General features: G+C 42.1%; 1 protein-coding gene across 4 annotated transcripts in view; it reads left to right on the plus strand.

Moving 5' to 3' along the window:
• The window catches only part of ADGB (androglobin), a 221,736-nt gene that overhangs the window by 182,317 nt on the left and 12,162 nt on the right, over positions 1-27,257 (plus strand). For all 4 annotated transcript variants that reach the window (XM_030556520.1, XM_030556521.1, XM_030556522.1 and 1 more), the window contains 3 exons: positions 19,689-19,876; positions 22,278-22,433; positions 23,626-23,734. In XM_030556520.1, coding sequence (XP_030412380.1) covers positions 19,689-19,876; positions 22,278-22,433; positions 23,626-23,734 — 453 coding nt within the window. The remainder of the gene's footprint in view (positions 1-19,688; positions 19,877-22,277; positions 22,434-23,625; positions 23,735-27,257) is intronic.

The raw sequence follows: 27,257 nt of genomic DNA on the forward strand, positions 1-27,257 counted from the left end.
TCCGAATACTTATCAGGTGTATATAAAGTTATGTCTTCACTGTACAAGTAAACTAATGTAAGACTAAGAAAAGAAAAGACTCTCTGTAGATTGAGAATTCTGAACTATATCTGTGTATAATATGAGGTAATGGAGCAATAAGAAAAAGGCAATGTGTCCAGTCACTGGCTCTTTTTTGTTGCTATAAATTCCTCCTCCTTTTGTTTAGTCATATTGTATGTTCTATATCCTCAGTCCCCCTTTTCACAGAAGTAAATGCATCTGGCTCTTACCATTTGCTTCAAATATCTTTCCCAATATCTGGCATTCCACAGGCAAATTTCAGCCCCTATTTGGTTTTTTTATTTCAAAATCTATGCTAATGTGGGTCTGTATTATGACTTGGATTGTCCCCTGCCCAGTTAAATCCTTCTAGGAGCAGAAGAAACTGCATAAAATGTGGGGTAATGGCTAAATCAGGTTGCATATGAATTAACACATCTTGACCATGTGTGCTCTAGATTCACCCCCAGAATGCCTAACTCCAGATTCGTGCCAGAATGCATAATCCAATAAAATTTAGAAGCTGTGGTGATGTGTACTATTTCTTTAACTCTATAACAGCAATCCAGGCAGGACAAGGGCTGGGAAAGGTCCTAGGGGAAGCTCTGTAGCGCAGCAGAAAGAGACAAAGTGGCTTTAGATATGATAGTATTCCCCATATTCTAATAAAGTTTCTCGTTCAATATTAGAACAAAGGGACTCTTTCTATCATTGTCACAGGTCAGACGTAATTAGTACTTTCAATAAATCGCTTTGAAGTCAAGTAAATTTCTCATCTTTACTTCCTCTTACCTGACCTGGAAGCCTTATGTATACTACACATATATGCATATTCTTCTTAGAAGCAGCAAAGAGTCCTGTGGCACCTTATAGACAGACGTTTTGGAGCATGAGCTTTCATTAGTCTGTTAGTCTATAAGTCTGTTAGTCTATAAGGTGCCACAGGACTCTTTGCTGCTTTTACAGATCCAGAGTAATATGGCTACCCCTCTGACACTATTCTTCTTAGAGTGATTGCACATGTGCATTCCACTCTAGGTGTGTGTATGCCCCAAGCATAGTTGCTGGAAATTTTTCCCTCAATGGTACCGTTGGGGTGGCTCAAATGCCCTCTCCTGCTGCACGCCTATAGCGTCAGTATAAAGTACCCCGTGCTCCCTCAGTTCTCCCGTGATGGTTGCTGGAACTGCTATCCTTGCTTTGGCTGGCTCTCGGAGACATCCTCTCTTTTATATATTTGTACATAGTTAGCTAGTTGTAAATAATTGTTGTCAATTTTAGTGTAAGTTGGTAACTTACTGAGTTAGCGATGTTTTTGTCCATTACCTGGTGCCAAGGCATTCCTCAGTCACTGGGCTTCAAGCCCTGCACCTCCTGCAACAAGGCTATGCCCCTGAGTGACATGCATTCAAGCTGCCAGAAGTGCCTGGGAGAAGCTCAGTTGGGGGTTGTCACTGGCAGAGCTGCACAGACTTTAAGCCTCGCATGAAGAAGGACCAGGCTGAAGTTTTTGCTCATGGAGGCAGCACTGAGACCTCCATCTGAGGCAGGCCAGTCTGACTGAGCATAGAGTGGGCCCCCGCATCAGTAAGGAGCCTACTGGAGTCCTGGCACCATTCACCATCTCCAATGCCTAAGAAAAGGCACAAAAAACTGTTGGCTGTCAATCCCCAGCACCAAAGACAGCCAGGCATGGACATCAGAGTAGAGTGTGACCTAAGTCAGGGTACTCCTATGTCTCAGTACCACAGAAGTCAGCACCGTTGACTCTGTCACCTAGACAGACACCGTTGAGTCCAGTACCAGATGAGCCATCTACATGAGCAATACAGTGTGGTACCAACACTATCTCAGTGCCGCCCTTGCCAGTGGTGTTTGCTACTGCCAGAGACCTTCTATTGCTGTCAATACTGGTATCACCAGTCATACAAGAGTTGGCGGTGTCACTGCTGGCAGTCAGGAAGGAAACCCATTGGTTCCGATCATTGTTCAGTATCAGGCCCTTCAGTACTGTCAAAGGGGAAACCCACTATGCAGGTATGATGGCTATGTCTGGCCATCCAGACATCCAGGGTGATCTAAGCAGGCCTTTTGCTGGGACACTCGACAGCACCCTACCAGTTCCCATGATCAGAAGTGGATTAAAGTTTCCTGGGGCCCTGGGCCAGAGCACGTGTGGGTTCCCGCCTCACCTTTTCCACCTGCGGTGCTGCTCCCATTCTGCCCCTTCTGCCTGCAGCCCCACCCACAGCCACACCTCTTTCTGCCTCTTCCCTGGGGGCAGGGCCCACCCCTGTTCCACCCAGGGTTCTCCCATTCTGCCCCCCCCTCCCCACTGCAGCCCTGCAACCCATTTTGTTCCTTTCTCCCCGTCTCCATGGCCCCAAGTCCAGAGAAGTTCTATCCCTGCACCACAGCCTTGGGCTGCACCAAAGAGTGAGAGATCCTCCAATCCTAGGGCCACAGCTGGGGTCTGAGTGCAGAGGCTTCCCCCGCCACCCTCCACACTTCTGTGGGGGACCAGGATCAGGGCGCTGGGATTTCTCTCATCCTGCCCAGTGCTTCTTCCAGAAAACGAGTGTGGGTGTGGGGTCTTGCCCTGCCACCCTACAGTTTCTGTGGGAGACAGGTGAGGGGCACTGGTGCTTCCCCTGTCCGGCGACTTCCGCCAGGGACAGGGTCGGGGCCGCTCTGGATAACCAGTCTGTTTTCAAATGACATGTCTCTCTGATTCCTGAAGGGCCTAGAGAGGCTATATTCTCAAGTAAGAGAGCTCTTTCCTTCCTGGGACCTGAGCTTGATCTTATCAAATCTCGTGCGACCTCTATTTGAACCATTGGCAACATGCTCATTATTGTAACTCTCCTGGAAAGTGGTTTTTTTAGTGGCCATCACTTTGGCCAGGTGGTCTCAGAGCTCCATGCCCTCACATCAAAGCCTCCGTATATACGCTTTTTAAAGATAAGGTGCAGTTACATCCTCCTCCCAGTTTCCTCCCAAAAGTGGTTTCACAATTTGTTAGCAATCAGGCACTCTATCTTCCTGTCTTTTACCTGAAGCCATATGCAAATAGGGAAGAACAGCACCTTCACTCATAGATGATCCCTAGATTTCTACATAGAAAGGACTAAACATTCCCAAGGTCCACTCAATTGTTCGTAGCGGGAGCCAATAGGATGAGATTGTCTCCCAATCTCTTCAGAGACAATTTCATCTTGGATCCAATCCCTCCACCTATTCAACTGCATAGGCATCACCTAGAGTGGAATGCACATGTGCAATCCCTTAAAGAAGAAAAAACGGTTACTAACTTCCATTCCTGTTGTTCTTGGAGATGTGTTGCACATGTCCGTTCCACAACCTACCCTCTTTCCCCTTTACATCCCAGTTTTTCTGGAAAGAAGGAACTGAGGGGGCGCAAGGTTGGCTAGGCACTTTATACTGGCACTATAGGCACATGGCAGCAGAGGGTACTCGAACCGCCCCAACAGGTATCACTGAGGGAGAAATTTCTGGTGACTGTGCTCAGGTCACGCACACACCTAGAGTGGAATGGACATGTGCAACACATCTCCAAGAACAACAGTTACAGAAGGTTAATAACCATATTTTATTGCTTAAAGAAAGTGTTAGGCAAATGTTCTTTTGATAGCTTTTTCAGTTTGTATGTGCTAGTACAATTATTTATGAATGCCTCTTACTTTTAAGGGGAAAGAACCATTAAGCTTCTCATTACCAAGTGATGCACAGCAGGCATTCCTACAAACATAAAAAGGATCCTACTGTTGGGTATAACATAGTGATTTGATTTAATGGCAAGAATATTTGTGAAGAACAAGTCAATGACTTACATTTGTAGCTGGTTTTTCAGTCACTGCTGTTCTCTTTGTATTGGCTGGTCTGTTTCATCTAGTTAAACGTTTTTAAAAGGAGGTTTTATTTCTTGCTGCTATTGTCTGAGTCTTCAGTTATAATTTTGGAAGATGCAGGGAAATATATGTGTTACTTTCAGAAGAGGTCATTTTAAACTAAGCTTTTGCCAGCTAAAAAATTATCGTTCTTGGAGAAAATTCACCAGACAGCATAGGAGCTGCAGGAGGCTCATATGTAGCCTTAACACCCCATCCACACAGTCATATTGGGCTGCATGTTACCTCCATGTACCATAAGCCAGTTTGTAGAAGGACATGGATATGACCTATGGCTCCACAATTTTACATCTTGTAGTCATAAAATAATCTCTGTTTCAGTCCAGAGACTGGAATAGTGTCCACAAAGCAACTACACGGTCATTGTACATGTATCTTGGTCATGCATTAGGGACAGAATTCTGTCCCTGCAACTCCTATGAAGACCCATTACTCTCCTCAGAAGTGTCCAAGATGGTGTATGTGACAGAATTTTAAAGTATAAGTAAGAGTAATAGATTAGATTCTTGGACCTTCTATTTATTCTGTGCTCAGGAGGCAACACAAAGCAGCTGGATAACTGCCCTCCAGGGGGATTTGTCATAGTCATTTGATAGCCTTTTGAACCAAGATATGCAATTCAAATCACTTAGTACAGCAAGTGTCTCCTCTTGACATCTCCTTTCTTAGTTTAAAAAATATCTTTATTTCTCAATCAACTACAGTACTAGTCCTTGTCAGTAAGTCAGTATCAGTGTTTTGCTGGTACACCTCTACCTCGATATAACACTGTCCTTGGGAGCCAAAAAATCTTACCGCGTTATAGGTGAAACCGCGTTATATTGAACTTGATTTGATCCACTGGAGCACACAGCCCCCCCCACCAGAGCACTGCTTTATTGCGTTATATCTGAATTTGTGTTATAGCGGGTGGCGTTATATCGAGGTAGAGGTGTAGAATCCTGTTGGAGCCTCAGCAACCTCCAAACACACACATTATTTCAGGAGTATTTAATGGAAGTCCACTCTGCCACTAGTCAATGCCAATTCTATCTGGCCCTTATATAGATATGCATTAGGGAGATGAGGGAATATGGAGTCCTGTGCCTCACAACCTGCAAAAGGGCCAGGCAGAATTGCAGTCCCTACATTCAAAGAGGGTGCAGGAATTGCTCAGACCCTAGTTTTCTGGAGGAGCATGGAAGCGTTGAAGAGTGAAAAGGAGAGGAAGGTGGGCAATGACTGTGTCAGGTTCCTCTAACCACCCTACAGAGCTGGGCATGCAAGGGGGAGCAGGCTGCACTGCCTGATGGGGTTCAGTAGTGGGCATACTTCCCCTGAATAACTGGGGACTCAGGGATGCAATTTGCCTCTCAGTGCTCCCCCTAGGACAGTACAGTTCCACATCACCCCTAACAGGCACAACCAAGTGACCAATCATAATTTAGCAATCTGCTTTTAAAAATGTCAGTTCTTCCATACACAATTACTTACTGTGGTAGAATCAATCTCGTCTGTAAAAGCCTCTGGATATGTTTCAAAAAGAGTATTAATTGTTTACTATTGAAAAGTGGTGAATCAATTACTCATACTTTGGGTTACATTGACTAGCAGACTAAGAGGCCAGCTAGCTATTAGCTATGCCAGATGGATGGATAGATGCAGCGTATTTCTAAGAAAGCCCCAATGAATATCAGTTATTTTGCTTTTCTGATAGCTTGCTGGCAAAAGCTTCTAAATAAAGACAGATTGGTACTTGTAAGTTTCATTATCTGTTTGTGTATGTATTTCCACTGCATCTCTCTGCAGAATACAGTGACTAGGCGATAATAAAATTAAGAAAGAGGCTCTGAGATCAAACTCTGTGCCTCTTAGCTTGGTGCAGTCAATGTAAAATCAAATATTAGCCACCTTTGTTCCAGGATCTGTGCTGGTTTCTGCTGATGCAGAAGATGCTGTTCTCTGGCAGTGGAGGAGCATTAGGGGCTCACAACCTCTCCTTTTGCTGTGCACCCGCAAGTACCCAGCACAGACCTCAAAATAGACATCACTGGCCAGGGATGGGAGGCCAGGAGATGAGGTAACTCAGCGCATTGTTAGTGCAGTTTCTGCAGGACTTGTTTGGAGCCACCAGCAAAGATCAAAGCTGCCTGCCGCTAGCAGAGACAGCAACCCCAGGCACATGTTGATGCTGCTGCAGCCCTCCTTTCAGCAAATCTTCCTTGAGGTGCAGTGGACCTGAACAATGCAGCAAGATATAGTTTCCATCTGCTTGTGCTAGCCAAGGTGACTCTGACTCACTGTACTTAGAAGCTGAATCAAGCTTAGATTTAACATTTCATATTATTGGGCCATGCAGACTCTGTTATAATTTGTCATTAATGTCACTTTCTATCACTTTCAACCAAACCACATCTAGAACTAAACATTAAATTTAGAAAGGTGGTTTAAAATATAAATAACATTTATTTGATTGGTTAAATGTTTGTATGGAAGAGTGAAGTTCATGGAGATCTCAGTCAGTGGGACTGTGTCAGGCCATCTGTTAATAATAGTGACATTGGTAAATAAAGTACAAGGATCAAGATGTTACTACAGAGTGATTCCAGAATACCAAAAGTGGCACACAGAAATTAATAATGGGGCTCAGCAGTATTAACTTAATGGCTATAAAAAATTAATTTAGGCTTTCTGTTTGCACTTTGAAATCCAACTGGGAATGAATCTGTTCAAGGAGGTACCCCAAGGAAATATTTCTTGCACATGCATCTCATTTGTCTATATCTGGTTTGTCATCTTTGTGCACAAACATCCCTCACCCTCTTCCATACTACTCCGTACTCATGTACTCCAAGCCGTGAACTGATCCACAAGTCTTCTACCCTCTCCTCGAGACCTATTCAAGTCTTATAGGCCATGAGACTTATAAGAAAGTAGCAGGTTAATTTTTCCACTTCATTAATATCTTTATTGTATAGCGGTTCCAGAGCTGAGAGCAATTTATCATGGGCAATCACACCACAACCTTGAATACCTAAATGGGGATACCTGACACTTATTTCATCTACTTCTAACAGTATTTTAAAAAAACCCAATTATATATATAATTAATTGTCTTTTCCCCACACTAGACCCTTTGTATGTTACTTCTCTGCTTACATTGCAAGTTCTTTAGGCAGGGACGGTTTCTTTGCATATGTTTGTACAGCACCTACCAAAGCAGGGCACTGATCCAAATTTGGTCTCTAAGCACTACTGCAAAGTAAGTATTGAAAAAGAAGACTTCATAAGTAAGAAAGATTTTACCCATTAGTTTGTAGGACAAGAATGGCTTTAGAATGTCTGTCTGCTACACACAGATGGAATACAAGCTGTCAGGAACACTATCCCTGATGATTCCACAGCACAACTGGCTGCTGAGCTCTGTGCATTGTGGCAAAGTACCTGTCTCTCCTCTCCTAGCTCAGTCCTCCTCAGCCTTGGAGACACAGGCTTGGGCAAAGCAAAAGCCCTTCATAGTTGCGCAGGGTCTGGCTGATCCCTTCTCAGTCAGGCCCTTGTTCTGTTTTCCTCTCCTTCTGGAGAGAGTGCAACCTGCCTTGCAAGAAAAGTTTTTAGAGTTCAGCTGCCTCTACTCACTAGCAGCTACTCTACTTCTCTCCTCCCCCCCCTGCTTCCCTGCCAGGGAGGGTTTAAAAAGGTCTCCAGCCATTGGGGCCAGCTGAAACTAATTACCTCCTTGGTAACCCCTGTTCCAGCTGAACCTTATTCCTCCATGGTTAAGCCTTCTGGGACTAATTACTACCCCACGCTTGGTAGCTAAGTGTCCTGAGTTTGCCACAGCCTTTATACTTACACACAACTATTTCAAATTTGATGACAATATATATCTCCAGATCAATGGCACTGCCATGGGCACCCGCATGGCCCCACAATATGCGAATATCTTTATGGCCGCCCTGAACAACACTTCTTCAGCTCTCGTCCACTCACGCCCCTTCTCTACCTACGCTACATTGATGACATCTTCATCATCTGGACCCATGGGAAGGAGACTCTGGAAAAATTCCACCACAATTTCAACAGCTTCCACCCCACCATCAACCTCAGCCTGGACCAATCTACACGGGAAGTCCACTTTCTAGACACCATGGTGCAAATAAGTGATGGTCACATTAACACCACCCTATATCGAAAACCTACCGACCGCTATGCCTACCTTCATGCCTCCAGCTTCCATCCCGGACACATCACACGATCCATTGTCTACAGCCAAACACTGAGGTACAACCGCATCTGCTCTAACCCCTCAGACAGAGACCAACACCTACAAAACTGCAATACCCGCACGAGGAAATAAGGAAACAGATCAACAGAGCCAGACGTGTACCCAGAAGCCTCCCACTGCAAGACAAACCCAAGAAAGAAACCAACAAGACTCCACTGGCCATCACATACAGCCCCCAGCTAAAACCCCTCCAACGCATCATCAAGGATCTACAACCCATCCTGGACAATGATCCCACACTTTCACAGGCCTTGGGTGGCAGGCCAGTCCTTGCCCACAGACAACCTGCCAACCTGAAACATATTCTCACCAGTAACTGCACACTGCACCATAATAACTCTAGCTCAGGAACCAATCCATGCAACAAACCTCAATGCCAACTCTGCCCACATATCAACACCAGTGACACCATCACAGGACCTAACCAGATCAGCCACACCATCACCGGTTCATTCACCTGCATATACACCAATGTAATATACGCCATCATATGCCAGCAATGCCCCTCTGCTATTTACGTCGGCCAAACTGGACAGTCTCTACAGAAAAGGATAAATCATAGAATCTCAGGGTTGGAAGGGACCTCAGGAGATCATCTAGTCCAACCCCCTGCTCAGAACAGGATTAATCTCCAGACAGACTTTTGCCCCAGATTGCCCCCTCAAGGATTGAACTCACAACCCTGGGTTTAGCAGGCCAATGCTCGAACCACTGAGCTATCCCTCCCCCCACAAATGGACACAAATCAGACATTAGGAATGGCAATATACAAAAACCTGTAGGAGAGCACTTCAACCTCCCTGGCCACCCTATAGCAGACCTTAAGGTGGCCATCCTGCAGCAAAACAAACTTCAGGACCAGACTTCAAAGAGAAACTGCTGAGCTTCAGTTCATCTGCAAATTTGACACCATCAGCTCAGGATTGAACAAAGACTGTGAATGGCTTGCCAACTACAGAACTAGTTTCTCCTCTCTTGGTTTTCACACCTCAACTGCTAGAACAGGGCCTCATCCTCCGTGATTGAACTGACCTCGTTATCTCTAGCTTGCTTGCTAGCATATATATACCTGCCCCTGGAAATTTCCACTACATGCATCTGACGAAGTGGGTATTCACCCACGAAAGTTCATGCTCCAAAACGTCTGTTCGTCTATAAGGTGCCACAGGATTCTTTGCTGCTTTTACAGATCCAGACTAACACGGCTACCCCTCTGATGCTACTCTAAATGAAGCTAAATCATAGACTCAGGTTAATTAGACAATAAAAGACCACTTAGGCCACTATGGCGGGGCGACATCTCACCAGTGCAGTGCCTCCTGCTGGTGTTCTTGGGAATTAGCTCATCCAGCACTCGGAGCACCCTCTGCTGGCCAATGTCTCACTTGCCTCAGGCCCTTGTGTTGCTCCTGGATCCTGGTGCCCCTTACCTTGGGGTTCTGCCCTCTGCAATACCTCCACTCTAGGTCTCCCCTCCCAGGAGAACCCCCAGCCTTCTAAACCCCACCCTGCCTCAGTAGCTACTGTCAGTCGTTATCCAGCCCCCTTTCCCTGAGGCAGACTGCAGTCTGTAATGGCCATTCATCATCAGCCAGGGGATAGGGCCTGCTGCCTTTGCCTGTCTCCAGGCTGACCCTCTGCAGCCCAGTACCTTCATAGGCCTTCAACAAGGCCTGCAGCCTGGAGGTTTACCAAGCTAGAGCTCCCCAGCTCCCTTTCACTTTCCCCAGCACTGCTCCGCCTCAGGTACCTTGCTCCTAGGCAGCCAGCCCTTCCCACTCCAGGGGTAGAGTGAGATTCTCCTGTCTCCTGGCCCCACAGCCCTTTTATCCAGGTCAGCTGTGGCCTGATTTAGCCAGCCACACCTGTGGCTGCTTCCCCAATCAGCCTAGCGTGGCTGCTTTGAACCCCTGTTCTCCAGGAGTGAGGCAGCCACCCCACTACACCACCTATTCCATCCCCTCTTCAATGCAGAATTATTTTCCATAGTATATTTTCTAGCAGTTTGTCCAATCTAGTTTTAAATGTCCCATTTTAAGGATCATCCTTCATTTCCCTTGGGAGATAATTCATCAGCATAGATCTCTACCACCCCAAAAATTTCTTCTTTCTTTGTAGTATTAACAACTTTCATATATTTATAGACTGCTATCAAGGTTCCCTTTAATCATCTCTTAGCCAAGCTAAACATATATGCCTTTTTAAATATTTCCTTATAAATCAATCACACCAGCCTCAAAATTATTTTTGTTTCTTTAATCTGATTTTTCCACATTAGCAACATCTTTGTGCTCTGAAAAGGTTTATCATCTGCAGTCACACCACTGTCCTGAAGTAAGGATTATTATTTCCATGCTCCATGTAATGCCTCTGCATATGCAACTCAGAATTGCAATGGTGTGTTTTGCTATCATATCCCCATGCATACTCCCATCTATTTCACTGCCTACTCTCCCACCTAAGCCTCTTTCAGCATTACTTCTTTCCAGTTTCTACCTCTTATTGGATAGCTCTGTTTCAGATTATTTTCTGGGGTGCAGTCCAGACCAGTGAGGGGCTGTGTCACCCCTGCCCTGCAACTTTGGGTGCCTCACAATGCTTTGCTGTTGTAGCTTCCAGCTTGGGTTGCTCACAAACAGCCTGCTAGCATGCAGATCACACCATGAGTGTCTGTGCATAGTTACAGCTCTGGTCCAGCAGTTCTGACCCCACCAGCCTGTCAGCAAACACCAGACATGCTTTGGCTTTCACTGGCCTTGGTTTTCACATGAGGGTCCCAACACGCTCCCAGTCCTGGATTTCCCCCCAAAATCTGTGTTCTGCACTGTCCAGCCCTCTCCTGAACAGTCCAGATGTATTAGATCCATTGCCCCTCTAAGAGGTCAGTATAGAATAAATTGCCACTTTAAATGAAATTACCCACACAGCTCACAACACTGGATTGGTTTTGTTTAAAAAAATGAAACAAATTTAACTACAAAGAGGGAGATTTTAAGTGACTACAACAGGGCCACCCAGAGGATTCAGAGGGCCTGGGGTCTTTGGCGGCAGCCCTGGACTACAACAAGTAATGAGGCATTAAAGTCAGAAATGGTTACAAGAAAAATAAAGACAGAATACTTTCTAAACTTAACAAATTAGACTTGATTCAAGGTGAAGTCCTTTATCACATGTTTCTAGTAACATTAGGGACAAAATTCTCAGGCCAGGATCTGCTCTCAAAGTCTAACAGATATTTCTTTTGTCTTTTTAGATGAAAAGAGAGAGATGGATAGGACGAGAGAACTTGGGGTGTTTTTGCCCCTTACTTTTATAGTTCAGTCACCCTTTGAAGTCTATTTTCCCGACAGTGACCCTAGATAAAGTTCTTTCCAGCCCAGAGCAAGGAGATATGGCATCTTATGGGGAGAGGAGTTATGCTGTTTTATTTTTTACTAAGATGCAGATTATCTTTGCCTTCTTTCTTCCCCCTGTCACTGCCTGAGGCCTCTGTTTACAGCTTATATGCAAACACACATCCCTTTGTTTAAGACAGGTCTGCCTGACCAGTTCTACCTAACTGGGGCTACCTGAGTTTGAACATTTGTCTTTAACATCATACAGGGGGATTTCATAACTTTACACATAATGTTGCTACATACATTTATCCATGATATTATTAACCAGCTAGTTGTTAGTTTTCAAATGATACCTCACAAGGCATATTTTGTACAAGGGTTATTACAGTAGTGTGTAGGGTGTGAATACAGGGGTGCATTCGGTCACTCTATGAGCTTACATTCTCTCAACTTGAATCTCATTTGTTGTAGTCTTTATTGCTATTGTTTGTGTTACAGCAATGCTCAGATGCCCTGTTCAGGATCAGAGCCCCATTCTGCTAGGCCCTGTGCAAACATAGAAGTAAAAATATTCTTTATTCAAAAGAAATTACAATTTGCAACAAGGAGCAATAGGCTGGGGGCGGGGACTGATCATCAATCTGATAATAGACCCATATGTCCATATACACAGATTTTTTTTTTTGCAGTTACATCATGCAATATGTACATTCCCCACCTGCTTCTCAGTAGCCTGTCCCATAGCTATTGAAAAATTGGCCAGTTATTTTCAGTCAATGAAACAGAGCTGGGCCTTACAAAATAATTCAGTGAGGGCATTCCTTTTGTAAGGGGCAAATGGAAGAAAACACAAAGCTGTTAGTAGGCAGAGCTTCCAGAAAGTGGGAGAGGATCTACTGAAAGTGATGCTGAAGAAGTGGTCAGGGAAGCAGCAAGAGAATCAAGGGAGGACAGTAACAAACCCAAATAAAGACTAGATTAGTAAGGAAGGAGTAACTGACAGTTACAAAGGCATTAGAGAGGTCAAGGAGGATGAAGAAGGAGAACTAGGCTCTGAGATGTAGTCAAGAAAGGGTAAAAAATGAGCTGGATGGAGATCCAGGGTAGAGACAGAAAATAAGCATTTGAGCAAAGATAAAAGGGAAAGGGACAGTAGTTGAAAAGGGAGCTATTTCCCATGTTTCTAATCTCTCCGGCTCCCTTTGGCGATTTGGTGTTGTCTGTGAATTTCATTAACATGCTGTTGATCCCCTCTTCCAGATCATCATTGAGTTGTTGAATAAAATCAGACAACATCGATCCCTGCAGTAATCCCACAAGGCTCTTTCCCCAACTGAATAAATTGCCGTATGTCATGAGTGCTGAAGTTCCACCAGTCAGTTTTCAATCCATGTTACAGAGAGGGATTTTGTGAGATGCTTTACTGAAATATAAACATAGCATATCTACCACATTCTGATCTTCCAGCAATTTGTTTGCTATATACTCACGCAATCAAATTTGTTTAGCAAGATTTGATCTTTATATATTCATGCTGATTATTGCCCATTGCTATATTACCTTCTAGATGTTTCTTTTATTATTGGTTTCACCATTATATTGGTGACTGATGTTGGCTTTATCAGATGGTACTTGATAGCATCCCTCTTTTTAAAGATTATTATAACATTCACTTTTTTCAGTCTTCTTGTACCCTTCCTGATCCTCCGGGACTATTCCAAAATAATTTGTAGTGGTTCAATATAGTTTTTAAGCAATTGTGTTAATATTTGAGGACGTAAATCATTTAGACTAGTTGATTTGTATATATTCAAATTTTCTAACCTTTCCCTTAGCCATTCTTTACCAATAATTAATTACGCTTTTAACATGGACTGGTTTAGTCCCTAGTTGACTGAACTTCTTTTCTTCATTTCTCTTTTAAAGCCATATTTTTAAAAGATTTTAAATCCATCACTAAATATTAAAAAAGCAGTTTTTCTGTATAGGGCCTGATCTTGCACCATTGAAGTTAATGGGAGTGGTGTCATTGATTTCACTGAGAACAGGAAGGAGTCCATGAGGAAGAGATAAGAGAGCCTTTAGAAGGGATTTTTATTAACAAAGGGCCTGCTGGCACATTTTTATTAACAAAGGGCTTCCTCACAAGAGTAGTGCTTGCCACATTGGTCTCAATGCAAACATTTTAGAGTGGTGAGTGATGCAGAGTATCCTTGTATAGGGCTTCATTTTAAGGGCTAAGAAAGATTACTCTGTGCCCTAATACTATCTGTCTTCCAAGATAACCCAGTTACATTGAACTTTAAACTCACAGGACATATCTGAAAATAAGGTACATTTTAAAGTTCTGGAAATTTAAATTAATGCTAATATTTAGTATATGAACAAATGTTACTACTAATAGTAATATTTTACCTGGTCAGTTTTGTATAGATTGTATGAAAATACTTAAAATACAGTATGCATATTTGGAACAGAACGGCACCGAATATTCTAAACCTCTTTCTGAATGTGGCTCTACTATCCTGGGCTCCCCTGTGATGTAACAGACTATGTCATTTTTCAGAGCGATGGATCGTGCCAAGAGGCTTCATAACAAAATTTAAAGTGAACATTGATTTTCAAACACGAGTCATAGATACGGCAATATTGGTATATAACAAAGAAGGACTCTCTCACCATGGGAATTTTAAGAAAACTGCATTGAGCAAGGCGGAAAATTCTTGTAACAAACCTTCATGGTTTCTGTTGGTACTTTTTAATATAAGACAACAGTGCCATCTGCAGTCGATTTTTGTACTTGAATTAACCTGTCAGGACAGGAACATGTTGTTCTTTGTTCTTCTTTTAAATTAACATTTGCATTTGTCTGAGGGTTTTCTTTTTTTTTTAAATAATTCATCTTTTAGATGAAGACCAGTAGTTCTCTCATGGTCTATAAATTATTGTTTCACAAATGTTTAGGTGAAAGTCAGTTATTTGCACACAGTTGTCATTTGTGTTTTGTAAAGTGCTACATATATGCCTAGTGCTACTGTAGATAAATACACCTCTACCCTGATATAACGCTGTCCTAGGGAGTCAAAAAATCATTCTGCGTTATAGGTGAAACCGCGTTATATGGAACTTGCTTTGATCCGCCGGAGTGCGCAGTCCCGTCCCCCCAGAGCACTGCTTAACCATGTTATATCCGAATTCATGTTATATCGGGGTAGAGGTGTAATAGTAATATCCAAGAGATGTGCCTGAGCTACTAAATATTAATCTGCATTCCAAACCCCTCCCTGTATGTATACATGCTCCCTGTATGGCCATCCTGTGCACTGAATGAGTGAAACATTAGTGGGTGATCATGTAATTATAGACTGGATTATAATTCATAGCATAAGGAGGGCAAATTAAAATTGCATGGGCAGCTCTACATTTGGCATTTTCTAACTTTCAAGTGCTTTGCAACCCCCTCAAAGTTCAGAGCTGTTTGGATTCAGGGTTTGGGTTCAGCCCAAAAGCTGTATAAGATGGGTGAATGCTAGTACCGGATTTTAAATCTGAATCCAGGTTGCAGGTGAAAACCAACATCTTGCCCAAAATTTTGAATTCCGTTGATTCATTTTTGCTGTTTTTTCTTTTCTTTCTTAAAATTCCTTAGAGCTGCTGTTTGGCAGTATTTTATTTTATTTTTTTTAGTGATGAGGACTGAGGAAAAATAGCAAATACTATCTCAACCATAATACACCTCTACCTCGATATAACACGACCTGATATAACATGAATTCTGATCTAAAGCGGTAAAGCAGTGCTCGGGAGGAAGGGAGGGCTGCACACTCCAGTGGATCAAAGCAAGTTCCATATAACGTAGTTCCACCTATAACGCAGTAAGATTTTTTGGCTCCCGAGGACAGCGTTATATCGAGGTAGAGGTGTAATAGGTTGGTTGTTATACATGCTATATCAGGAAATGTCTGTATTGTATAGAAGATATTGCTATAAAGAACATTATTTAGATTGCAAAGTCAAGTACTTGAACGTTAGGAAATACCAAATTTTGAATTGCCTATGCAACCTTTAATTCTGCTCCCTGTATGGCCATCCTGTGCCAGTGATGTATTACTTGCCATCTTTGGGGTATATATCATGATAACAGTATGTCAGCTGGCATTGGGATGCTCTTAGGGTCACAGATTTTCATGTGTGTGTGTGTGTGTTTAAGATAAAGGTAAAAAAAAATTGTATATGCAACTGTAGCAGCCTCCACCCCTTATCATGAATCATCATCAAGGTCTGACTCCTGAACCTTCAACACTGCAGCATAATCTGCTACTATTTGAGCTGCCAAACTAACATAAACTGACAGTAGGAGAAAGCAGTTTTCCCAGAGTGGGAGGGAAATGGGTCGCTGGGTCCAGGTGCTGGGCTGAAGTCTGGTTAGGGGGAAGCCCTGCCTAGCGCCTCTCTCTCTCTCCCTCCCCCTCCACCTCCCCTCTGCCCCTGGAGTTGAGGATCCTCCTGACTTGTTTGTTGTCCATGGGGGCCATGAGGTGAGTCTGGGGGAGCGGAATGTGGGGAGCCTGATCCATATATCTCTCCCTGCCTGGGAGATGGGGAAATTTCCTGCCTGGCATGGTGCTCTTTGGGATAAATGGGCCATTGGGGCCATGCACTGGGTTTAGAGGTTTACAGTGAGTAGAGAACCAAGCCTAGTTCTCTTTCCACTCCTCTCTGGCAGCTTCTCTGTGGCAGTTCTCTGGTGCCCCAGTGCAATGGTACTGCTATGGTGGTAGCATGAGCTCGGCCTTGGAATGTTCATTGATTTTTGACAAGCTTCCAGAAATTTCCTGAGGAGTACAAGTGGGAGAAAGGAAATGGCAATTTTTAATACATTCATTCTCAGCCAAAATTGAATATGATTTCATGGGACAAAGAAAAGGCACTGCTATAGCCCAAAGGGGTTACATCTGCTATATTTAACTGGCCTGCTGCAGATAATGGGCATATGAAAGCTGTTCAAAGACAAGGTCACAAAAAACCTTTATATTCTGCCTTCGGTTGTGGGGAAGTCTCCATCACTTGAAATCTTTCAATCAAGATTAGATGTCTTTCCAAAAGAGATGCTCAACCTTAATGAGAGGTTATGGGCTTGTTGGAGGAATCACTTGGTGAAATCCTGTGAAACAGGGGTCAGACTGGATGATGTAATGGACCCTTCTAGCCTTGGCATCTATGAAATGGAAATTTTTATGCAATGTAAATATAGTAGTTGTTACCAGATTCCTCTATTCTCTTTTAGATAGTGGCTGTCAGTTATCAGTATATATTGCATCCAAGCTTCAGGGTTATAAAATGACCATGTTCTGTAATTTAGTATCCTATGATTGCCACAGGATCAGTGAGCTGGAGCCCACTTGTGTCCTTGATGCTTTCCTCCATTGTCTCTCCCTCTTTTTTCCCATCCTATTAGGTTCCACTTCAGCAGGGTACTTAAGCACTTGTCTAATTTTAACCATGTAAGTAGACCCACTGAAGTCAGTGGGACTGGGCACTTGCTTAAAGTTAGGCAGGTATTTAAGCCCTGACTGACTCAGGGTCTTAAGGGACCAGCTGCTGTACCCAGTGCAAGAGCAGGAGAACTAAAACTGGTTTTACACTACCTCTGTAACTCCCCAGTTCTGAAGCTAGCCAGGTTCTGAGCCATTCTTGCAGCCATTGGATCACTCTGGAGCACAACATAATAGAACCCAGCCATGTCCTGTTTAACCTTTACACCAAAAGTTTGGGGGGCAGGAGTTGACGTAGAATTGCTTGTGCCAGCCCTGTGCCACCCAGGGATTCCTTCTCACAGGGTGTTAGAAAGACCAGATTTACAGCCTCTTTCCACCCTGGAACAATGCAAAGGGACTGTAGCTGGGCCGAGAATCTGGCTCAGACTTTTCAGCTTTAGTTTTTAGTTAGGTGGAGGTGCTTATTTAAAAATATGGCAAATTCATATATTAGGTTCTACAAAGCATCCCCAGTAGCGATCACTCAGCTGCCCATCACTGATGTCAACACACTAAAATTCAGAACCCTTCAAGGTCTTTAAAGAAGTCAGCAAAAACTTGCAGCATCCCAGAATGCAGATGACTGTATCAAGCATCATTTACCTAATGGCACTGCCTGTCTCTAATGTATTCAGATAAATATAAACTTTTTATATATAAATATTTTATCTTTAAACGTTAATAATTCACAGAATAGTGCACATGCCCCAGCTTGATTTATTGTGGTAATATGCTATGGTAATAGGAAATTAAATAGAAAGTCATTAATGTAATGATATTGTAACTTCAAGTTATATCATCAATATTTATTTCATACTAGCATTTCTTCTAGAGTTTTTATTTGCAATATTTACAGTAACTGCTTTAATTTTTGCTTTCATTTGTTAATATATGCTTCAGCGATCTTGAGTCAGTTTAAGCTTAGCACTGCAGTGCCATCATATATTATTTAAATCTAGTATGAGAAGACATTTTTCTACATAATAAAAATAATATTTCAGAGTGTATGCATTTCTCTGTTGTTTACTTATCATTTTATAGTCCCACATATCACACAGAAGGAGACTGCAACAGTCTTTCCACCGGCTTCAGTGGGCTTTGGATCTGACCCCATGACAGGATGGCTTGCACTCAGTTGAAGGGGTGTGGGAGCATAGTTATGGCACTGCATTTGTCATTAAGGGCTTGTTTAAATGAGGGATAATGCACACACTCTGAAGGGTGTGATTTCCAAAGTGCACTAAAGTGTTGAGCATTACTTGGTCTGCGTAGACCCTGCTGGTGCACACTGAGGGTTCCCTAGTGCACCTTAATATAGGTTTTGTTGAAACAGTACTATGTAAAGCACACTGGGGAACCTTTAGTGAGCACCCACAGGGTCTACACTTACCAATTGATGAGCAACATGTTAGCGCACTTTAGGAATCACACCCGTGTAGTGTGCATACTCTACTATGTAGACAATCCCTAAGAAAGGGGGATTTGTAACAAAAAATATTTCAAGGAATATTGATTGACAGGCTATAAAATAATTACATTTTCTTTACACTCCACCAATCCCCATTTCCCAAATCTGCCATTTTAACCAAAGCTAAATGTTCAGCATAATCTTTCTATATATTTCAAGGCATATGAAGTGCTGATAAGATTCAGATTTCCAACTCAAAGCTTTTTAGGTCTCTGAGACACTTGGAGATCTAGCCCATTGTTCAGTTCAACACATAAACTGTGTGTGCTGTTTCAGGTTTCTATATTTTTCCTTTTTAAAAACAAGAATGTTTAATGTAAAAACATCTGTTAATGCACACATAGCTAAGGGAAGATACCTCGGGAATTTCAGTTCTGATTTTCTCAGCATCTTTTACTCTGACACATTTCCACATACAACACATAAATATTATGGTGCATACAGTAATACAAAATATGTTGGGATTGACATCAGAGCCATGACTTTGAATTTTCCGACTTTAGTGTATATGAAATTATTTAAAATGTTTCTTAACCATTGCAATATTTTGCTTTCCCTCTCCTCTGTATTTCCCATTTCACTCTCCATGCTTGTGGACAATAAGAGGTGTAGCTTTACCCCACTCTGCCCACATTCACCCAGTACTGTGGCCAGCAAAGCACAGCTGATGTATCAGGTGATATATGCTGCACCAGGTATTGGGCTGACATAGGTGACATTCATCTTTGAACGTGGTGGGGAACCAAGAGGGAGAGTGTAGTTTTCTGAGTCACAGTTTAATTTCTGGGCTGCTCCTGGATCAGTGAAACACTGCACTGCCCTGTACACAGTGAGGTACTATTTAAGACAAATAAGGATATCAGAATCTGGCCCTTTCTAAGCCAAGTATTAAAGTTTTTCTTGCCCTAAGACTATTTTTCTCCTTTTTCTGCCAAACAGTGCTAGTTCAGTGCTTAATATCACAAAATCATTAACTGGCTTCTCTTTTTCTTTTTGTATCATTGAATGGCTTTTCTGTTCCATCCTGGATATAATGTGGGGACATTTGTTCGCTGTTGGCAATGGTGTTATATAATTCACGTAATCCTCTCAACGATATATGGATAGCACATGGTGAGAAACATGATGAACCCACTGCAGCAGTAAACCAGGATGGTTATAGCAATTTTGAAGGGCCAAAATCTGCAAGCTCTCCTAAAACAACTAGAAAAACAAAAGATAAAGCGACTGAGAAGGCAGAGAAAGACAAGTCCAGTAAAGATAAAACAGCGTCTGCATCTAGACCGGAATCTCAGGTAAGAATAAATCCAGGAAGCCTGTAAATAAAGTCTATGTGCAACTCCAGCATTTCCTAGATGTTCTTTGGCACAATATTGTATTAACTTTCCCTCACTTGGTGGTTCCATATTTACAAATAAACTGTATCCTCATACAGGGTGTAAAAGTGCTTACAGGCAGCTAAACCAGAATAACCAGGAATACATATATTCCTCTATGCCATGCTTTGTCTCCTTCCTAAATATGTAGAAATGTTGGACTATATATGTACAATATGTTTATCTTGTGTTATATGATTGATGTATTTGTTTGGTCACAACAATATCATTTCGGAGACAAACTACACCCAGCCCCTTTTGGAGATCCAGCCTCACTTACATGAAAGATATGTTGATCTCATGACTTGCACTTCAGGGGAATTCCTGGCCCTAGTACACAGCCTAAGCAGCTATGCAGTACTTGGGATTTCTACAGGGGCCCAAGGATGAAAAAAGGAGTCTTTCCACCACATCCAGCCTCAGGTCTGAAGTAGCTTCAGTGTTGGTTACAACCCTCCTATCAGGCAGCAAGAGTGGAGTGGCTGGTGGAACCACTTAATGGTAGATCTGCAGGCATTGCCCTGCCCACCAACTCCCCGCTTCAGAGGTAGCACAATCTGAGGGTTCTGTGGCATGCAAGCAGTGTTCATCCCCTGCCCACATCCTGCCTGCTCATGTGATCCTCCCTTGGCCATAGGTAGGTAGGCAGGATTTGTTCCTCATGAAAAAGAGCAGAACACCAGTACGTCAACTATCTGGTGCAAGGCTGCTGTCAGCCTTTTAGATCTACAGTATACTCCTATTTTAAGAGACCCATGATGCAGAGCTGAGAGAAGAATTTGAACATTATACTGCATCCCTTTTATTTTGAAAATTTGATGTTTTGCTCACAAAACGGACAATGTTCTGATAACTGAAACACTCCTGTAAAATCCTCTCGTGAACACACACACTGCAGCAACATGTCACCTTTTACCTCCATCCTACAAAGGGCTCTCTGAACAGTCAGGATACGTGCAGAAAGGAGGCGGGCGTGTCATTTCCCATTCCCAGTAGAGCTGATGGTAGAAATCTAACACAATCAGAGGCTGTGATTAGTGTCAAAGGTTGATCAGTTTGTGGAAACCTTCAGATCTTTCAAAACGTGTTTTTAAATTGCTCCAAGTGCTAATTTCTTTTTTTTCTAAAAACTTTCATAATTTCTTAAAATTCAAAAATATGTATAGTAAAAACATTTTAAATGACAATAAGATTGGTGCAAACTGACAAAAGCCAGCTTACACCCATGGAACTGTATTGACTTCATTGGAGCTACCGCCCATATACACAGGTAAGTAAGAGCAGAATCAGGTCCAGTAAATTCCAGATGAACGAGGAGCCAAGTCATTTAAAATGGAGTGAGGGGCACATGCAAAGATCAACCATTTTTAGCATGCCATCTTTACTGAATGGTCTAATTGGCCTTTATAGATTGCAGATAGACTAATTCCCAAAGAGGGAAACCAATGATCATTCATCCTTTAGTAATATCATTTTAATTTTAATCATCCTTCTGTGGGAATCCCATAGGAGGAAGTTAAAGTGGAGGATGTCTTCATGAGGTTTTCATGCAGAATTTCTCCCTAATTGTTCTGGGAGGCCTCTTCATATACCTACAGCTTCCTTGTGATTCACATGGGAGAGATTGGGGACATCCATGCTAACTATGGGATGCATCTTTAGCATTGTCCTCTGATCCTTGGCAGTACAGCTTCAATGAAGCCACACTGTCAGGGCTTCTGCAACTGGAGGTGTTGTCCTCAGAAAATCAGTAGAACCTCTGATTGTGTTAGATTTCTAACTCAGCTCTGCTGGGAATGGGAAAAGACACGCCCACCTCCTCTCTGCATGTATTCTGACTGTTCAGAGAGCAATTTGTAGGATGTAGGCAAAAGGTGACATTTGCTACAGACGTGGCTGAGACTCTTTCTATTCGAAAGGAGCTCTGCACCTGAACCGATCAGGCACAATTGGCTTCTTAGGCAGAAAATTACCATCCTTTTCCAAAATGATTATTTCATTGGTAAGTTAGTGTCAGTGAGATACATTTATTTTTAACATTGATGTGCTTGAAATGGAATAAGAGAACTTTCATGATGATTTAATTCCAGCCATCTGGTGTGCAGCCACTCCCTACTGAGTGTGGGCACACCCATGAACATCAGAGGGTGGCATTAATAAAAGAGAGGCTTCCTCTGGGAATCGCTCTAAGCAGTGAATATTGAAAGTGTGCAGGACTCTCAAATAAGTGGGAAGTTATCAAAGAGCAGAAAAAAAGACATAATGAATGTAGACTAACCAATAAGTTTAGTTCACTTGCTTTGTTCCATTCCACCTTCAGCAATCTGATCCAAACAAACCTTACTGGATCTTGCATCTAGTCATTGAACAGAGTGAGGCAGAGGTGCTGGAACTGAAGAAAGACACAGAGAGAGCAGATGAGATCAAAGCCATGAAACAAGCATGGGAGTCTGCAGAACCAGGAAGAGCTATCAAGGTAATCAGAGCTCATCCTATTACAGGTACACTGTGTAAAAGTCCCAAGAGTGGTTTGTGTCAGAACAGTGCCAATTGGGAGATCTGCATTCACTCCCCAGGAAGAGGGACAGTGTTGCACATTTTAAAGAATGAGAAGTACTGATGGGAGTGGATTAACGGACTTCAGTGGGGACAAACCTGTAAGGAAATGCTTCATATCCATTACTTGGGTCCTACTCCTGCAATCAGACCCACACAGCTGGATCTTTGCATTTGTGAGCATCTGACTGTGGAAACACGGCCCAAATTTCACAGAGATAGATTTTGAGAAGCTTACTGAGGAAAAACATTGAAGCCAGAGGTAGTTCTTGCCCGAGGAAAGATTTTGGGATTTGGCCCAGAGTAAACAGTATTTTTTATTTATTAGTTTATTATTACTTTTTACTGTTGCTAAACCTAATGAAATGCAAAAACAATTTTTAGAGATTTTTTTAATTTTCCAAAAAACAGATCATAGTATTCAGAATAAAGTCCAAACTTCTACAGAACCTCTCATTGCTTGCTTGTTAGTGAGTAGCACTTTAAATTCTTGTTTTTGTAAGTGTTCTGTTCTTTATGGTTAACAAAAGGTTGTTTTTACTGTGTAAGTGCTAACAGTTAAACAGCACCAAATCTAAAGGGGAAAGATATTTGTTTAAATATTTATTTTTATTGCTATTTCTTATGTCAGTTCATACACTGACACAATATGTTATATGATGCCATAACAGGAGGAAAGGCAATGTGTAAAACAGGCTTTGTTTCTCCAAACATATTTGCAGTAACCCAGCACTAGATCTGTCTAAAAATCTCCATTTTTGCTTCCTGCCTCAGGCAGAGTCATAGACAACAGCCTACTGATCCATTGTTTATAGATGATGCAGACAGCATTCATATCATGTATGTGGCATATACTGTAGATATTCAGTATGGAAAGACTGTAGTGATAAGAAAGTCAGTTACTTGAGTTTTAACATGTTATTAAAATTGTATTGCATACTCTTCATTTTACTGAACCACAATTATGAAGACTTATTTAGGGGCTCCTGCCCATTCACTTAAGGTGTACTTGACATAAATCGCAGTGTCATATTCCTCATGAATATGGCATGTTAAAACTAAATAACAGATGTTTTAAAAACATATAATGAAAAACTGTTTTTGTTTTCTAGGCTTTTCAGGAACGCATGCACTTCATTAATAAGTGCACACAGAAGGGTTCTGCAGAGCCCATGGCTGAGCCTGAAAGTGTCAGTGTTGCACTGGGCCCAGGGGAAGGAGGTATGGGTATAACTTTGCTGCAAAAGAAGTTGTCCTACCTAGAAGAATTCGAATGTAAAGTTATTCAGAAGGAGTAATTACATGGCGGGCAGGAGATTGCAGAAATGAAAATTCTGTGAATCACTGTAGTACAGACTTTCCCATGATGCATCCTAACATATGGCCCATGTATGTCCTAGCCTGTTTTTTAATACAGACGTGTGATGCTGAGAGATTAAACATCCCATTGTTCATTACTTTTTTGATCAGAACAACCTTTCTCATTAAATGCTGATGGCAAATGGATGACATAGCTCTCATCAAGGTTGTTCAGTGCACATTGGGGTTCTAACTAGTAAACATTACAATAGTTATTTATATATGTTCCTTGCAAAAACACACCCTTTTGAGCTATCTTGATGTTAGAGGTCATAGCTGTAGAAATATTAAAAATGAATTCAGAAGCTAAAATAATCACTATGATTGATTCAAGGACATTACTATCTCTTGATGTTCATTTTCTGTTTTAATGTGATGCTTATGAAAAAGGCCAGACTGACAGTTCTGAAAAGTGAAGTGCTTACCACAGAGCACATACAGCACATACTGTAGCAGCACAAGCTTCTCCACAGACTCTACAAATGCCATCCAACTTTCTGGTAGGGCATATTTCTAGGGGTAGTTCAGTTTTCATTCCCTAACGATCACTGGACTCTGTGGGAATTCCAACAAAGGTAAAATTGTCCTGGTGGTTATTTTGTTGCAGTATCTTTCTGCTAAGAATAGTACTGAGATCAGCCCACCAGAGAGTATGCAGTATCAAATACCAATCTAATTGTAACAACATTGGTCTCTGCGAATGTGGGTGGAATTTAAAAGTATGACTAATATGTGCAAGAATCAAGAATATGCCCACACCCACTCATTAAACTGTTAACACTAATTCATTGCCAGATAGGAAAATAATTTTCAACTGTATATTTCAGAGCATAAAGCACAAAAGATCATCACCTAGCCCACCATGTCTTGTGTTTTATATGTACACTGCAATAGCTACTTCTTACATTTTAAATTGAGTTAAATCTGGAATTTTTATTTCCTTGTATATTGGGTTGTAGAACAGAGTCCCCATAATTAATAGTTATCCTCCAGCTGCTTTTTAGCATGAGTTCCCCTTATCTGGAGAGCTAGACACCTGATGTCTAGACTTCTCCTACAATATATACAAAACGTTGCTATCTTACTGCTGGCCGTTTAGGTTTGTACAAAAGAGGCAATTTTAAATTTAGCAGTGATTTTCAAACTGAGGTACTTGTACCCCTAGGGTTATATGAGCTCTCGTCAGGAGGTATGTGAGAAAAATCCTGTAATGGTGAACTTATCCCTTACAGACCTTTTTTTGTTGTTTTCATAGGTATATTATGACCCTGCTTTAGATGGTGGTATGCAGACTTTAGACCCTACTTTAGATGGGGGTACAGACTACATTATTTGGAAAGGGGTATGCAGCCTAAAACGTTTGAAAACCACTGTGTTAAGGAATACACAGTACTGAAAAAATTTTGGGCAGCATTTCCAGCAGATTAACTTTCTGAGTAAAATAGTATCATACTCATTCAGTAAATCAGAAATGTTGATCACATGTTTCATTTATCCTGAACCAGCTGATTATCTACCTTACTTGACACACATTTATTATTTTTAAAACCACAGCTATATTTCATACTTATAATATAGTTCAACTGTTTTGGGTCTGGAGTGCTCAGAACATGAGTGAAAGATGATCATTCGATTAACAAGGTCACCAACCATGTACTGAATGCCAGAATTTGAACTAAATTGAGCATTTAGGTTCTGATCCAAAGACTCTTGAAGTAAATGGGAGACTTTCCATTGATTTTGATGGGCTTTGGATCAGTCCCTTAAAGAGTGGCAACTGGAAAAAGGGGCCTATGAGCATTTTTGTGTGCAGTATCTTTGTAATTGTTTTGTTCTGGAGAATAGTTGTCTGATAAATAGCCTCAAAGGCACTTACAATTCTTCCTTTAGCACCCTGGCTAGACCCCCATGTAGAAGGCTCCTTCACTATTCACATGCTGCATGCACAGTACCATAGGCCAGCTACCACAAATAAGATACAGTAGGCCACAGCCAGCTGATATTTGGGGGGAGTGGCTGTCCTGGTAAAGTCCATCTACCATGACATTTGCGTGGGATAAGGAAAAGAAGGTGGTATAGTTCTTGTACACAAGGCTAGATTAAGGCATAAGCACTGTAGACCTGGTCCTAGGGTCACAGCTCCTGAAGTCATGGTAAGCCATCAGGAATTCAGCTTTAATTTTTGTAAAAGTTATGTTTCTAGCCCTCATGCTTGCAAAGAAAAACTTGAAATGTGAATCAAGTGTAACTGATGTAATATCACTTGCCTGACTCTGCAGACAGCCTGCGTAATAGCTCTCTGAGACATACGAAGTGAGACACGAACTCTCTGACAGACAGGAACATCTTAATGGGTGTTGACTTGAAACCCAGTGCTCTCCAGGGCGCTCTCCAACACTACCCAAGCAGAGGACCGTGGGCTAGGAGGGGAAGGAGACCCTCCTTTCTTCCATCCTGTCTTGGCTCTGCTGGGCTAGTGATGGAAGAGGCCTCCCCATGCTGCTCTAGTGGGTAGTAGCTGAGGCCTCCAGGACAGACCTCTGTCCTTTTTAAAACAGAGACTAGTGATCCAGGGAGGGGAGAGTCCCAGTGTGACTGAAGAGAAGCTATAGTCCCAACCAACAATATCCCAGGCCAGACTCTTGTGTAGGTGGCTTCTTCTTTGCACTCAGGAAAGGGCCACAAGGGATCCAACATTAAGCCAATCTGACCCTATTTGTATTTAAGATTAAAAATTCAAAGGCTAAAAAAGACATCAGCAATAAATGAAAATGTTGTCCTCCCTGCCTGATGTACACGGGAGAGCAAGAACAGTGAAGCTTTTTGAGTAAATTAAATTCTAATCAAACCAAAACAATCTTGACTCATTTAATCCCATTGTCACAGAATGACATAGTGTAATGCACAAATTGTGTAATAAAAAACACAACTGATGTCAACCTGAGGGAAAGTTGGAGCTGTAAAGAGATGAAGCATTGAACACGTATAGATTTTGAAATATCCTGTTTAAATTCTTGAGTTTTATTCAAAGTACTATATGAGCAGTTCTGTGAATTCTATTTCCCTCCCCCTCCCCTTAACAGGAACTTAGAGTCAAGAAATCAGAATGGAAAATAGGGAGTTTAGATATGCTGACTTTGTGATTTGCTTTAGATATAGACTCATAGACTCATAGACTCTAGGACTGGAAGGGACCTCGAGAGGTCATCGAGTCCAGTCCCCTGCCCTCATGGCAGGACCAAATACTGTCTAGACCATCCCTGATAGACATTTATCTAATTTACTCTTAAATATCTCCAGAGATGGAGATTCCACAACTTCCCTAGGCAATCTATTCCAGTGTTTAACTACCCTGACAGTTAGGAACTTTTTCCTAATGTCCAAC

Source organism: Gopherus evgoodei, chromosome 3 (assembly GCF_007399415.2).
Source record: "Gopherus evgoodei ecotype Sinaloan lineage chromosome 3, rGopEvg1_v1.p, whole genome shotgun sequence".
Classification (NCBI taxonomy): Eukaryota; Metazoa; Chordata; order Testudines; family Testudinidae; genus Gopherus; species Gopherus evgoodei.